At 40.5% G+C, this 14,598-nt stretch overlaps 1 protein-coding gene across 3 annotated transcripts; it reads left to right on the top strand.

Annotated features, from left to right (window-relative positions):
- Positions 1 to 7,464: 7,464 nt before the first annotated feature.
- On the top strand, positions 7,465 to 14,398 carry c14h18orf54 (chromosome 14 C18orf54 homolog). 3 transcript variants are annotated; one of them, XM_035389740.1, is made up of 8 exons: positions 7,465 to 7,611; positions 8,283 to 8,592; positions 9,453 to 10,226; positions 10,423 to 10,579; positions 11,009 to 11,096; positions 11,615 to 11,797; positions 12,704 to 12,759; positions 13,079 to 14,398. In XM_035389740.1, exons 2-8 carry the CDS (start codon positions 8,322 to 8,324, stop codon positions 13,158 to 13,160), a joined length of 1,611 nt encoding a protein of 536 aa, XP_035245631.1. In that variant the 5' UTR covers positions 7,465 to 7,611; positions 8,283 to 8,321; the 3' UTR covers positions 13,161 to 14,398. The 3 variants fall into 3 exon arrangements, with proteins under 3 accessions (XP_035245631.1, XP_035245630.1, XP_035245632.1); XM_035389739.1 differs by having other exon boundaries at positions 7,465 to 7,732; XM_035389741.1 differs by having other exon boundaries at positions 7,467 to 7,732; positions 11,009 to 11,084.
- The last annotated feature ends 200 nt before the right edge of the window (positions 14,399 to 14,598 follow it).

Raw genomic sequence — 14,598 nt, 5'->3', positions numbered from 1 at the left:
GAAAAAGGTTTTAGCTGAAATAATGCAGTAGATTGTGTATGCAACTCTTAAGTCCCTCTTTCAGTTTGCAGCGTGCAACGATTGTGGCTAGAAGAAGGAAGGAAGGTGCGATTAGAGAATATACTCACTGTGGTACTGTGGTTAAAGTGATACTGGCACACTCATCCTATCAACAGATGTCTGGCATCATTTGGAGTCGTTAAGTCACCTGTTACCCATCTTGCATGTAACTTTTTTCCTTCACTTTTATGTAGGGCAAGTGCGTAAGTAAGCGCTGAATACAATGTATTGATTTTCAGCGTTAAGCACATACTGTATACTATCTTGAACTGCCTCCTATTTGTTCATTCTCTGAATTGTTTGTTTCTATGTTGCGACATATCTATACATATGATTCCAATGCCAGACGAGCAGCCTGATGACCGTGGAAGTTCAATGACGAAGACTATGCCATGCTTGCATGTAGTCTTTCTTCAAGTTTGTTTCAGTCCATCAAATTGTTGTAGGGTGCAAGGAGACCCCATGTAGAGAATGTTGTGATAATTTGTATGACAATATGGCCTTATACAGCATGCATAATGCCAAGTCTATTTCCTCCATCAAATACTAAATATAGCTCTGGGGCTCCAGGCACCGTTTCATTCCAAAAATAGCCATGTGCACACTCCAAATCCATTTAAAAATGTAATCCTAACTGCTCCTTTGGGTTGCCACAGAGGAGACACTGACAGTCAAGATTATACCTTTGCTTGCGTTTTATTTGGTCTTGAAGGCAGAGATAATAAAGAAAGGTTAGAGTTGAAATACTGGTCACTGAAATTTTGATAGCAGGATGAGACCCCAAGGATAAACAAGTGCGCCATTTCCTATAGCAATGAAAACATAAATATAAATCATAACTGTTGAAAACAATGTTTTAAAAGCAGCGTATGGAAGAACTGAGCAGCAAGAAACAGTCAAAAGCAGAGGTCTAAATTGGATTTTAACTTTTTTCCTACCCATTTCCCATGCTGGCTTTGATTGGGATGGTCAGAGACAAAGTGCAGCTGTATTATTGTTGTTGACCAACCATGCATATGTGAGAGGTGCAGAATGCCATTGCAGCTGTTCCCTATGGTACAGCAAGGGAGAGAGCCTGCAGCATCCACTAAACACACTCAGAACCTGAGCCTGGAGGCTGCTAGCACCAGCACGATGGTCACCTCTATGTTCGCTATGCTCCTGAAGGTAGAGCATGCTGGGGGGACACGACGAAAGGGGTACTGCCTGTGCTCTGCCTGGTATTGCTAGAGGGGTTCAGTTTTCTCATATTTCCATCATTGGGGGAAATATCTTTCTGAATCTTCCATTTGCCAACCACTGCAGAGAGTAGCAGTGTTCACAAATGTGGACAGCTTTTTCTCCTTTCTTCATAATCCTGAGTGCATACCTTATTTGGCAGAAAATCAATGATGACAACAGTCCCAGAACTTTTATCCAAAAGAAAAGTTGACTTTTGATGAATAGTCCAGCCAAAAAAACAAATCAATCAGAAAATTATATGTGCATTGAAAATTAAATGCACAATTTTATAGCAATGATGATTAATTACAAAGGAAGGCTTTGGTTGAGAAACTTTAATTGGCATTTTCGGAAGATATCTTCAGCCTTGTTTGCAGTAAACAGTGAGACACACTGGAGGCATAGCAAGAAGATAAACCAATAAAAAAACGTTCAAAACACCTATTGCTTTAAACGAGAGTACAGTAAAATGAGTTGTTTTAGTGCACAAATTAAGTGATGGATATAGTTACACTTGCATTTCTTCATTAAAATGAAATGGGGTTTTAAACACTACAGTATATTTCTTTTAACAGAATTTTTTATCTGCTTTTAGTGCAGAGCGTCACATATGTATTTTCTTTTCTGTCTAATCTGTATTAATTTATCATAGGGATCTCTTACATCTGATGTACTTGTGCCCAAAGATAGGTCATTCATGAGCCTAGATTTCAAGTTTAAAAAATATATATATATATATAAACAAGTAGCCAAAATTATGCATTTTACCTGCAAGTTCCTTAGTGTTGCAAGTTCCTTAGTGTTGACATTTCATCTAAGTACTCTTGAGTTCTTGAACTCAGTTATCCATGTGCCAAGCGGTTAAAGCTTTGCCAGTTGGATCAGATTTGCACATGTTGTCCTGCCAAAAACGTCAACGCTGTTACCCTTTTATGACCTTCCGCAATATTTGAGTGCCGAACCTTATCGTCTGACCTTTGCCTTCTCAGTCAGGACACACTAGAATTAAACCCTTTTGCTTTTAATTCTACCCCACAACTCACCTAGAATATTCTGCATCAAGTTTGAATTTAAGTGTGTCCTTGCACTAGACTGCACATTTTATCAAATGATTTGCTGTTGCTGTGATTTTTTTTCTTTCTTTTTTCTCTTACAAACAGTGCATCCAAAATCAAGTTCCTAACGTTTTGGCAACTTGTAAAACCCAATAAAGTGATTCAATAGGCAATCAGGAATACTGCACAATCACAAAACGGAAATGGAAATTTTGAGGAGTAGCTTTGTGGAAATGATTGCTTCTTGCCTACTTGTCTACAGTCATTTTTTCTTTTTTTGTATTATTTGCCTGTATTCAATAGTTTACTCAAATGGGGCACACAAACAAAACCCTCTGTAATAATAGTTGTGTTAGTCAGCATTCTTTCCCTTCTGCTTTCTGTCAGTTACTTTGTTGAAGAGCTTCTTGTTATTGACAAAGTAGTAGTGCTATATCTTGAATGGAAGACCATTGTATGAACTTTGTGGATGACGTTAGCCTGAGTCATCAGAACCATGCATATTATTTGCTGAAAGCGGAAATGGGGGGGGGGGGGTCTAAAACACATATTACATTTATTAGGACTAATGTCAAAAATTCAGCCCTTTCACCTCATCCTGAAAAGCGAGCCAGTGGACAGGCAAGGGGTCTGTTGTACACCCCCTAGGAGGTTCGTAGATGCTTGGTTCACATAACAAATATTAGCTGATCCATCATATTTATCATGCATGCCCCTAAAGGTGGTCGAGGCATTGCCTAAGAAGAAACACTGATCTTAATGAGCCTATATGCTTACTTAATACTGTAATTTCACTTTTTTTGTTGTCTGTCCACATTGATATTTTCGTCGTCAATTGGCGTCACACCTTCAACAGTATGAATACCACTGTGTCTGGCTCTCACACAGAACATTTTTGCATTGCGAGTCCCTGAAATGTTAATCTACATCAGAAGTCCTTTAATTATTGCAACCTTTTCTCCTTTGTCATACATTATGCAATTATGAAGTGCAATTATAAATAGCCAGGATGTCACATTGCTGCATGGAGTCAACATTCAGTTAAAGTCCTCCTAATGGTCTATAGCATCATTAAATCCAGGCCATTTATGCCGTGCGACTCAGTATGTGGTGTATCTTAGTCTGGCACGCTTCATTTCCCCACAGAACAAGCCATGTGTGGAAGCCAGCCCTGACACAGGCCTCAGGGTAGCAGCAGTGATATATATGGCGAAGAGGGAGCCATAGCAACCAGCGCTTTGGAGCCGAAGAGGCCTCTACCGTCTCCAGGGGTCAAACCCAACGTGTTCCAATGGCTTCCTGAACACATCTAAATGATGTAATCCCAACGCAGTTTTCAATCCCAAAAAGGCCATTTTGTTTTTGAAAAAGAATTTTGACCTTTACGTGATGCCAGTACTGTACATGCACACATGATCGTTTAGGAAAGGGGCTGTAGAACCAGATCAGATGTTTTTTCTCCACTGGGTGTTTGTGACTGTTAAAGATGACAGAAAGGGAGTGGGGAAGGGGGTGGAAGATCGTTACAGACGCACAGTGTGAAAAACAGCAGAAGCAGCACAGTCGGCTTCCCCCACTCTTGCCTGCCCAAGCATGGCAGAGGGGGCTCTGCTTGCGCTCATCAGAACGAATATGAGGCAGAAGTCCACTCTCGCACTGCACTCTATAGACTGACATCATAAATATCAATGACTGCATTCAATCCATAATTTGATCTAGACCTCTACCAACCCCAGGAGGTCTTAATTTTCCATCCCCGGGTGTGGAGGAAGAAGGCACCAATGGCCACATGTTACTCAACACATTATGTTTCATTAGAAGGTACAGTTTCAAGGAGATATCAGCCATTCAAAGGGTTTGACACAGATAGAAGGGATCAAGCTGTCCATCAATTTATTTAATTCAATCTAATAATTATCTGCACTCCTTCTGGATGCATCTTCCAGAAATCTGTTGTGTTTGAATTAGAAAGGAAGATGAAGAGTACAGTCTGTATTCCACACTTTTTAAAGCTGTATGGAAAAAAAACAGCAACCAGAGAAGAAGACACAGTTTTGCAGTACTTGCTGAGGCTTCAGGTATGATTATTGTGCCACTTAGCATTGTATATATAATTAAACGAATGCTTAGCAGCTGAGGTGATGTCCCAGCTCAAACTAGCTAGTTTGAACTGAGATAATCATGGAAATATACTGTCACTGAGCCAACAACCATAAAGACTTTCGGTTTTCATAAAAGATTGAAGAAGCTATAAACAGGAAAGGCTATATTCTTATCAAATGAATTCGATATCATTCTTGTCATGTGTTATTCAACATTGACTAGGAGAAATACAATGTTTTTACTTTATATTGTAATGACAATGAGCTCATGTACCTGGACAGAAGTGGACAAAGAAGATCTATGCAGCATACTTCCAAGGTCCAGCTTGATGGACAGCACAAATTCCTGTTCCCTTGAGTACACAGAATAAACAAGCACGAGCTCATGGCTAAGCAGACCTTGATATAAGCAGAATTCAGCTAAGAAATGGAAAACAGGGAAGGAGAAAATAAGGTTGGTATTTTGTCTTATGACATACTATATATTTTTTATCAACAACACTCAGTTTGCTACTATACAAATGGTCTCAAAGTGAAACAGTATGTGTCCTATAGCTGTGTAGGTCATGTTGCACAGCTGTACTTGGCCATTTTTCCTTTCATGTCTCTTTACACCAGGTCTTACATAATCAGCAGGCTTTATGGACCTTTTCCCTATAAGAAATAGCCAACAGTGCCCGCTCATGCAGAAGCACCATGATTGATTTACTCTGTCAGTAGAGAACACACATATCCACTGGGGTGGATGTGTTCTCTGACGTGGGCAGTAGATGTAGGGCATTATGAGTAATCTGCACCAAAAGCTGTTTTTAAATTTTATTTCATTTTTTTTTTTTACAGTAGTTCAATAATGCAGTAACATAGTGTTATCTTATTGTTCTATTGGTGAGATTTACCTAATACACTCACATATACACCTTCATGTCTTCACACTGAAAAGCTTAGCTCTCAAACTAGCTCTAGTCAGTCCTAAACCATAATCTACGACACTGCACTTAAACCAGCTGTGTCTTATTGAAAATAAAGAGCATCTATAAGCTAGTCATTTTCAACTGCATCACACATACTTCCAAGTAGTTCCGAGACAACACTCACCTAACATGAGATCATTTTGTAGCGAATGACACTGCAGTCACTTGGACAGTTTATGACAGAGCTGATTAAACTTGCCATGATGGGATCACGCTGGGAGCGTGCCACCAGCAAATCTTGGAAAAACCGGTTTGGTGCACGACAACATTGCTTTTCTGTTTCATATACTTGGAAGACACCAAGATGGAGGATCTTCCCTGCTCATTATATTGCTTCCCAGTGTGGTGACTGTACAGATTCACCCCAGTCAATATCAAGCATCCATGATATTTCAGCTGTATGTGACATCTCAAGCACATATCACAAAGGAACAAGGGACACCATTACAGAATAAAAGCCAGATAACATACAATCCTCTGTATTCACCTGAAAGAAACCAAGACATAAGATGGAAACACAAATAATCATATAGGCCTTGGACTATGAAACAAAAGGTAGCTTTTATGCATTATCACACAGTCACAAAAAACTATGATACACCATTATGCAGTAAATGTCTTCAGTCCACAAGCATACAGAAAGCATGTCATATAACATCACAAGTCATTGTTTTGTGTATACTTAACATGTGTAATCTGTCTTCCAAAAGACCCTTAGTTCAGGGGTTTTCAAACTCAATCCTGTGGCTGCTTGTCTGTTCTGGTTATTGTTGCAGCCAATTTCGTGGTTGGTTATGGTTGCCGCAAAGTTCTTCCATATTTTTTTTATTTATTTCTTGCTTTAAATTATTTTAATGCAGGTTTAGGCCATAGCCATTTGTTTTGGTATGAACTAATAATTTCCGAGATTTTTTATTTATTTATTTTGTGACCAGATATCCACAGTCCACACAGCAAAAAGGCCATTTTAAGACGCTAAATTAACACGACGAAATGCGTGGCCGCATTACAGTTACTAGTTGGAAGTTGTCTTACATAATTTTGTCTCATAAGGGATAGGCTATGTTTAAAAAAAATGTTACTTTTCGTTTGAGTTTATGACGTGCAGGATGCCAAGCAAATTCACATCAACTAGTTTGTACTACAATGCATCCACTTATGTCATTGTGGTTTTCCTTTTTATACTTGACATCCAATATCTACAATTCAACCCCACCCTTCCTCTACGAGGGAATCTTCGGCGCGGTTTTTCAGATTGAAAAAGAGGCGGGTTTTCCTATGTCTGTGTTTACGACAGACACAGATAGGAAGGCGGTACTGAGAGAGCCAACTAGTTTGATTTTACGGCCGTGAGAACTATAGAATTATGCAGAGGAGATAGAATTTTTTTTATTTATTAAATGCTGATTTTTTCCCCAACCTTGCCACAAATCAGCTATTTTTCTTACATACTAGAATAACATGTTTTTCAGTAATTTAGTAGTACCCCTTTAGTCAATTAAATGTTCTGATAAAAATAAACACGTCAGTGACATATTTGTAACATATTATGTAAAAAAATATATATGTTTTTAGATGACACAATTGCATCATTGTAAAAGGTCATTCCCGTGTATACCTTACCAGGTTGGACAGCAATTAATGATGTCTCACTTTCATTGACTTGTGATGGAACATTTCCATCTTGCCATTTTCATCACCATCTTTGGCAGGCCTTTCTGTCAGTTGAGGGCTGGGAACTGGTTGCCAGGTTTGACTATGAAGTCAATCTCCTCCATTGAATTGATTAAACTGATTTTGCAACAACTTTTGGGTTTAAAACCCAATTGGCAGCACAAAGTCACCCCAGACACATTCTTACAACATTTTGAGTTAAAATATCCCGATGAACACTCTCCTGAGAAAAAAAAAAAAAAAAAACAGTTAATCGATTTTTAAACTGAATGCTGTGTATATGAACTCGTTGGAAGTTTTTATTTATTTATTTTTTTTTAAGTATTGACAATTAAATAGTTTTTCCAAATACGAGCGTCGTTGGTACTCTACTCTATTCAGACTTTAACGCCATGTATCGGGGTTATTCGCACATGACGTAATTCGTGTTGAAATTTTGAAATAAACATGGCAACCCTCGCCGGGGGATTTTTTTCAAGAGAATTTGCTTCCTAGCAAGCATTTGAAAAGATTTCCTGATTCTCCAAGGTAGACTGGCTAGCTAAATGTAACTGTCTGGTTGGGCTTCCTGCATGTAATGTTTGCTATTTGTAGCCAGTCTACTATATTGCTAATTTCGGCTAATTTCACGTCAACTTGTTTGGATTAGGTAATATATGCGTTTATTGTTTAAATTGTCTTATCAGGCACCGACACGTTTCTTGAAGCCGGCCAGTTTTTACTTCTCTATTCCCTAACTTGTTAACGTAAACCTAACAATCACGTAACCAAAGCCAAATGAGTTTCCATAGTCTAGCTTGTCCAGCTGCAGATAGCCATATGGTTTCCTTGTTACGTGTAACTGACCGTCGGTTAGCGAGCTTGATAGTAAATTGAAAGTATAGTCTAACGTAAAACACGAGCCTCTTCATTTTAAAACGTACTGATTGTCCGTTACTTTACAACGTGTTCCCTGGATGACATCAAGAATGAATATAGTTGGCTGAGGTTGCTAAAATTATAGCTAGCTAACTGACTGTTGCGTTGCCGAGGAGTTTTCCTAGAAGTAGCATTCTTCCTCCCTCCCTTCATTTCACTGATATACTTGTACTGATTGAATAGGTGAAGTTTGTGCCTCTGCACTCACAGAGATTCCAATGATAGAAATGTCGTTAGCTAATGATAATTTAGCTAACGTTACCCCCTGTTCTTATTTTCAGGCTGATATGTTATCAGATGTCATGCACTGATACACAGTGATGTCTACCGACAACCTTCTCTCTCCGGAATCCACGGTTACTTCCCTCTTAGCCAGTTCTGGACACCTAAAGAGCTCGTTGACGTCTTACTCTGCGAGCTCCATTAGATACAGGGACAGGAAATACGAGTCGGCCACGGAGGCTCTGGATGCATACATTGCGGATTTCCAGAGGAGCCTGCTGGCCCCGGAGATGTCCACAGGGCGACTGCAGCTACCAAAAGACCCAGTCACCCCTATTCTTTCAGGAACCAGGTTCAGAAACAAGGATGGTAAACACAATGCGCAGATTACTCAACTAATCTATTCAGCGTCTATTCATGCTTGAAATTAGAATTTTGAATTTTAAAATAATTCACGTTATCCACCCACAAAGAGGATTCAAGTCCCGTTTTACAACTACACTTTTTATTAATCTAAGGTCGGTGCAGGCCAACAGGGCACTGCCATAGGCACTGTGAGAGGCTGTCTAGCTAGTGCACGTGCTGCCAGCATAGAACTCTCTGGAGACATAGCCTAAATACAAGGAGTTCTTGCACTTTTTTCTGTCCAGTTGTGTTTGTACATCTATTGTACCATCAGGCAACTCCATTATCACAGCAGGGGTAAAATGAACTTATAACTGAATTCTGACAATACAATATACTGTCTTGCTACTTAATCTTGGCCTTCTGCTTGTGAGGGATCAACATGCAATATTTCTGCATTGTTACAGTAAGAAATTAGGGGGGAAAGCCCCCGAGAACAAGTCTTTTCACATGTTTTTTAAATGAGTATAACTATGTACACACTGCACAGCGATACAGTAAGTTTTCTTTGTAGGTGGCTGGGGACCTTCCATATTTTTTACTTTCTTTTTTCTGTTTGCTTATATCTCTCTTCATTAAAACCTCAGACTGGTAAGACTTACATCATCAAGTAGAGGATGAATGGGTCAGTCTTGCAGGATAAGGGTCTGAGTACTTAGCTGTGCATATGCAGTAACTTCTCTACAAATACAATACAATGAGGTACATTCAATTTTATATCCCAATTCAGGTATTGGTCTTATAAATATGAAAAGTCACTACACTCTAAATAAATATTTGCGAGTAATATTGTTATTCTTGACAGTTTTTCATATGATTTCCAGTGCTTAAAGAGAAGCTGACTGATGGGGAGCTAGACTTCCTGAACCTGCCTGTTGGCACTCAGCAGAGAGACCCAGATAGTCTGAGCCTGACCACTGATGACCTGCTGATCCTGCCCACTGACGGCTCCATGCCGGTCACCCGTACCTCAGCGTACCTGACCCAACGTGTGGCCCGCCCCTGGGGCGACAGCGCTAACTCCAGGTCCCTCAAGTGCCAGGACCTCCTCACATCACAGGGGATCTCTCAGCGGAAGAGGGGGCTAGGGAAATACCTGGGGGGAGAGGACTTCCTGGGCTCACACCCAAACCACCAGCTCAAAGGTACCCACCAAACACAGAGGGGGCCACCGGACGCAGTCTCCTCTCGACACTACCCCAGGTGGCTGACCAGCCTGAAGTCAGACATGGACTTCTCAGGCGTCACCAGTGTCCCGGACCAAGCGTACCCGACCTGGCTGAGGGACTGCGAAACGGCCTCAGGCCACGCCAGCTGCAGGACGCCTTTCGGGAAACTCGGGCACAGTCGCACCTTCCCACCCTCACCCAAAGCACCGTCCTGGCTGGGCGTGCTGGAGTCCCCGTATGAGGAACCGCAGGAGGACACAGGGAGCCACCTGAGAGTGGAGCAGAGCGTGAGCGAGGAGACGGGAGAAGGCACCAGCGCACTACTGGAGGAAGCAGGACAGCCAACACTCAGGGAGCTGAGATTAGAGTTTGCAGAACAGCTGGCCTCTGTTGAAGAGAGAGATGCACATAATGACAAACCCTTTAGAGGTTAGACTGTAACCACAAAGGGCACATTTTATTGTCCATACCTGCATTCTTGTTTTTTCTGTTCAGTTAACAGCATGCATGCTGAAATAAAATAATAATGAATAAATAAATAATACAGTGAAAATGAGGTAATACTTGCTACATTTTCACCACAGTCAGTATAGTATTGACTTTGATGTGGTATGCGTTCCTACAGATGACAAGATTGAGTCTTTGATACTGAAAGCAGAGAAGGCCCTGGGCTCCCCCTCACTAGGCCCTGGACGTCTCACGTTGAAGGACGGGAGTGGCAGTCCGCGCACTGAAGACATCCTGGACCTGGATCGGTCATGGGACAACCCCCCTGTTACCTTGTGAGTGCCAGTCTGTCTACCAGATTAACTGGATATACAAGTCACTTCCTCATTCTCTTACCAAAGCAGAATTTGTAAGCCTTTATAATGTCATGTTTTGAAAAACACGTTCTTGACAACTCAGATACTGTCATGTGACTTGTTCTGGCATTTACCAAATCAAAGTTACAGTCAGGAAGGCCCTTGACTGCAATTTTGTATAGAGGGAAGACCTCTAGACCCCTCCCTTTTTCAATTGTTTATTTATTCTTATAATTTATTTAGAAATGTAATCATGACTTAATATTACTTTTGTTTGTTTTTATCATTTATCAAGAATTTTAGTGTGCCTTGGCTGAGAAAAAGTTATGCAGAATGGGAACACCTGTAGAACTGGGAGCACACACTGTTACACATCATATCCCATCTTTTTTTTAAAAACCTCTGCAGTAAATCTCCAGTGCCAGTAGGCGGCGCTGAAGACCAGCTCAATGTAAACAAGCCAGGAGTGGCCAGGAAAATGGAGGTTTGTAAACGAGTACGTTGCGCACCAATCAATCATTTTTCACTAAAAAGGAATCAATAAAGGAATCGTTTTCCCTAAAAGAAAATGTGAAGGTAGTTCATATAATTAATCATGCATTTGCATGTCCAGCTGGTATGTGTACTGCCGGAAGAACAAAGTTGCCATTGATTTGTTTTTTTTAATCGATGCTGGCACGGTTAAATCTTTTATTCTTGATGGATCTTGCAGTTTAATAGATTGGTCAGATAACTGCCTATTTTAGTCTAGTTTGACTGCAATGCTGGCTGCTGTTGTTGTGGCTAAATGTCAGTACATGGGCTAATTATCCATTGGGGAAAACCATTTTATTGCTGAAACAGCCTAGTACAAAAATACTGGAACGGTTTTTGTTTTCTGTGGTCACTGTCCTTATTTAGTCTTCTAAGAAAGCATAATATAGTTTTGGGTGGGATGATGTAGACTGTGTGTGTTTAATAGACCAGCTGGTCTGCTATACTAAATAAGCATACCGTCAATGCTGCGTCCTTCAGGCCACAGCATCCATTTCCTCGGGTTACAGCAGTAGGAAACACCCAGGACCTGTTGAGGCCCTCAAGCAGATGCTGTTCAGCCTGCAGGCTGTGGAGCACAGGGTCAGGCAGGAGGGGAAAGCGCAGGATGCCTCCACGCTGGAGACCAAAAACCCAGAAGAAGAACACTCGGAGGCCTGCACGGTAGGGACCCCAAAAGGCTGATGTGGTCTTACCCAGCCAGGATACTAATATGCAACCATCACATTCTCAATGAGCACTTTGCTGTTGTTGCATTCAGTCTCCCCATCCCCATGGTGATAAGGTCTTCAAGTGTTCCTATACATGTTCTGAAGGCTCCTTTAAGCCTTTTGCACATTGTAGGGGAGAATCCCCAGGTCCATGCCACTGTTTTCAGCGTGGTGTAACAGGAAGCCTGATTGCGTTTTCAGGATAACCACGGCCTGTTGTTGACTAGCTTCCCCAAACAGTCTGGGACAGTACTGCATTTTTTTTTGTAGTAGAAATAGGGAGCCTGACAGGAAATAGATTAATGAGGCTGCCATTTAAAGTTATTTAATTCTATTTTATTAGGAAGGTTTATTGACAATGTTTGTGTATACTATACATATTATCATGTGGCATAGAGTATGTACAACATCATTAAAACAATGAACAGTTGTACATATTGCTTTAACCAGTGTTAGAACTGAACAGTGTTAATAAAAATTACTAGCTTATTTTGTCACAGACGCTAGCCTAAAGCAACTGTGTCTCAGGGTGCTTTGCAGCCCATTGAGCTGTGAGCGTGAAGCTGGGTCAGTTAAAAAAAAATTAAATCATGAAAACCTAGGCATGAATACACAGTGCTCTGTGGACAGTGGGAAACTTGTCCCAGCGCACACGAACTGCATTTTGTGTGGCAGTTTTGCCATGAACCCGGAGGCAGAGGCACTCCTCGGATCATTCACTCGACACACTGCATGGCAGTGCACAGCAGTGTGTATACACGGCCATCAGTGGTCCAGCAGTAGCTGTGAAAGACCCAGACTGAGCCTCATTTTTGTACGTTGAAAACGTGTTTTTTATGAGATCCTGTTTACATTGCAGATTTTGGACCCGTGTGGCGATTACGAGAGTGCCCCTGGTGGTCAGTCTTTACAGAGGTAATTTGTGCTCTCTTTGAAATTTTAAATGGCCAGCACTGTGGAACTGACTATTAAACAACATGTCATTTCAGCATTTGTGTTCTAACAAGCAGTGCCACCGACATTCTCTGTACGTTTGAGAAGACAACTCATTTTATTGCCCATCAGAGCATGGTAAAAACTAAAGACTCTCTGTCACCATCTTGTCTAATTGGGTCACATTGTACACTATGCCAAAACTTTGACTTGGGTAATAAATGCTGCACTGTGCTCATAAATAGAGAACAGCAGTTGCAGAACAAGATGTTTTATTAAATAATATATTATTTGGTTGTAGGGCTCTGCATCATTTGGGGAGACTAAAGAGCCTTGTGGACGACATGAATGACAAAAAGGAGAGAGAACTTCAGGAGCAGTGATGTGCGAGAACAGTAAAAGACCACAGAGAAGAAGACTTGACCCCTCTATTTCTGGATTTTGGTTAAAGCTCCTTTGTGCCAAACTGAGAAGAAATTTGTTGAACTGTCATTTTTCAGGCCCAGTAATATCTTTAATTCAAGCAAATATACTGTCATAAAAACATTTTACATACATTCTTCCCCACTTTATAAAACTGTAGTGTGGGACAGGTGTGAAATTAAGAATCATGTGTGGTTGGCTGATCTTTTTCTGTTAATACAAGCACATTCTGTCACAACTGTATTTAAAACATTTCCTGGTTGTTATGGGAAAACAATGAACTACCAGCAAAGTTGGTGTTTCAAAGCCGTGTTCCAGAATATGTTGGATGCTAGCCGTATATTGTATGTATGTGTACCACACCATTCCTGTCACCCTAAGTAGCTGTAGCCGTGTAAAATTACTTGCTGAGCTATGATAATAATCTGATGCTACGCAGAAGTGCTTTAAAATTCAATATGTGCCATCCAAATGCAGTCTTACGTCAGTGATGAAAAATGATATTGTGGTGTATATGAGATTCTGAGCTTTTCTTACAATAGTAAATGTTTCTCAGCTGACTTCAAAATTGAGAGCAGTTATCCTCAAGGAGCCAAGATTCAAAATGGATTGTTTGTCACTGTACAAACGTGAAAGCCTTAAATTGTATATTTTTAACGACAATATTTGACTAAGATGGTATTTTATATATGAAGGGTATTTAAAGAATGAATAATTTACTGTTGATTACAATTTTGTGTATTTACTGAACTCAGTGTTTAGTGTCGGAAAGTCAACTGTGATGCCATCAGAATCCAATTCCTTGTACTAATTCAATTTCCATAAAACTTTACTCACTTTCCTGTTACTCTTTAAAATGTATTTAATTAAATCATATTGTTTAAAATCCATGTTGTTCTAAAAGTGCCACAATAGCATTGCATTTTGTATTTGTACACAATTGTTATTTGTAAAATGTTGTTGCTGCTCCTGTATATTTGAATGACCAATTTATTAATATATTAAGCCAAAACAACTGTGTTTTCTGTAATTATGATCTGTTTAGGGAAGTATTTCTTTAGCAATGCCTGATTCATGTTTGAAAGCACATTTGTCTATTCCAGGCTAGTTTCAGTGCTAAGCCAGCTACACACTGACCAGCAGCCTCAGTGTGTTCTGTTCAGACAATATTAAAAATAAAGAGCCCTCACCAGTGTTACTCATTGTGCTCTGTATTTCTGGACCTGTCTTATCCCTGTGTGGCTTTATTTGGAGCAGGTATTTTGGGCGTGGCCTCTCCCTCAGCCAGCGCCGCTAATGGACTGAGCGTTGCTCCACTCTCCTCGTATGGGATTAGTTTTCTGACGGGACGTGACAGCCGTATCTGTTTGGTGAAATTGAGGTTAATTTCATTGGGAA

The sequence above is a fragment of the Anguilla anguilla genome, chromosome 14 (genome assembly GCF_013347855.1).
Source record: "Anguilla anguilla isolate fAngAng1 chromosome 14, fAngAng1.pri, whole genome shotgun sequence".
Taxonomy (NCBI): Eukaryota; Metazoa; Chordata; class Actinopteri; order Anguilliformes; family Anguillidae; genus Anguilla; species Anguilla anguilla.
Note: the sequence above shows the minus strand (reverse complement) of the source record. Positions and strands in the feature narration are given on the sequence as shown.

Excerpts from the sequence above, each read along its gene's own strand:
- c14h18orf54 (XM_035389740.1), top strand. The coding sequence starts at position 8,322 with ATGTCTACCGACAACCTTCTCTCTCCGGAATCCACGGTTACTTCCCTC. Across the intron at positions 10,580-11,008 it reads GACAACCCCCCTGTTACCTT|TAAATCTCCAGTGCCAGTAG; the intron begins GTGAGTGCCAGT and ends AAACCTCTGCAG. Across the intron at positions 11,798-12,703 it reads AACACTCGGAGGCCTGCACG|ATTTTGGACCCGTGTGGCGA; the intron begins GTAGGGACCCCA and ends TTTACATTGCAG.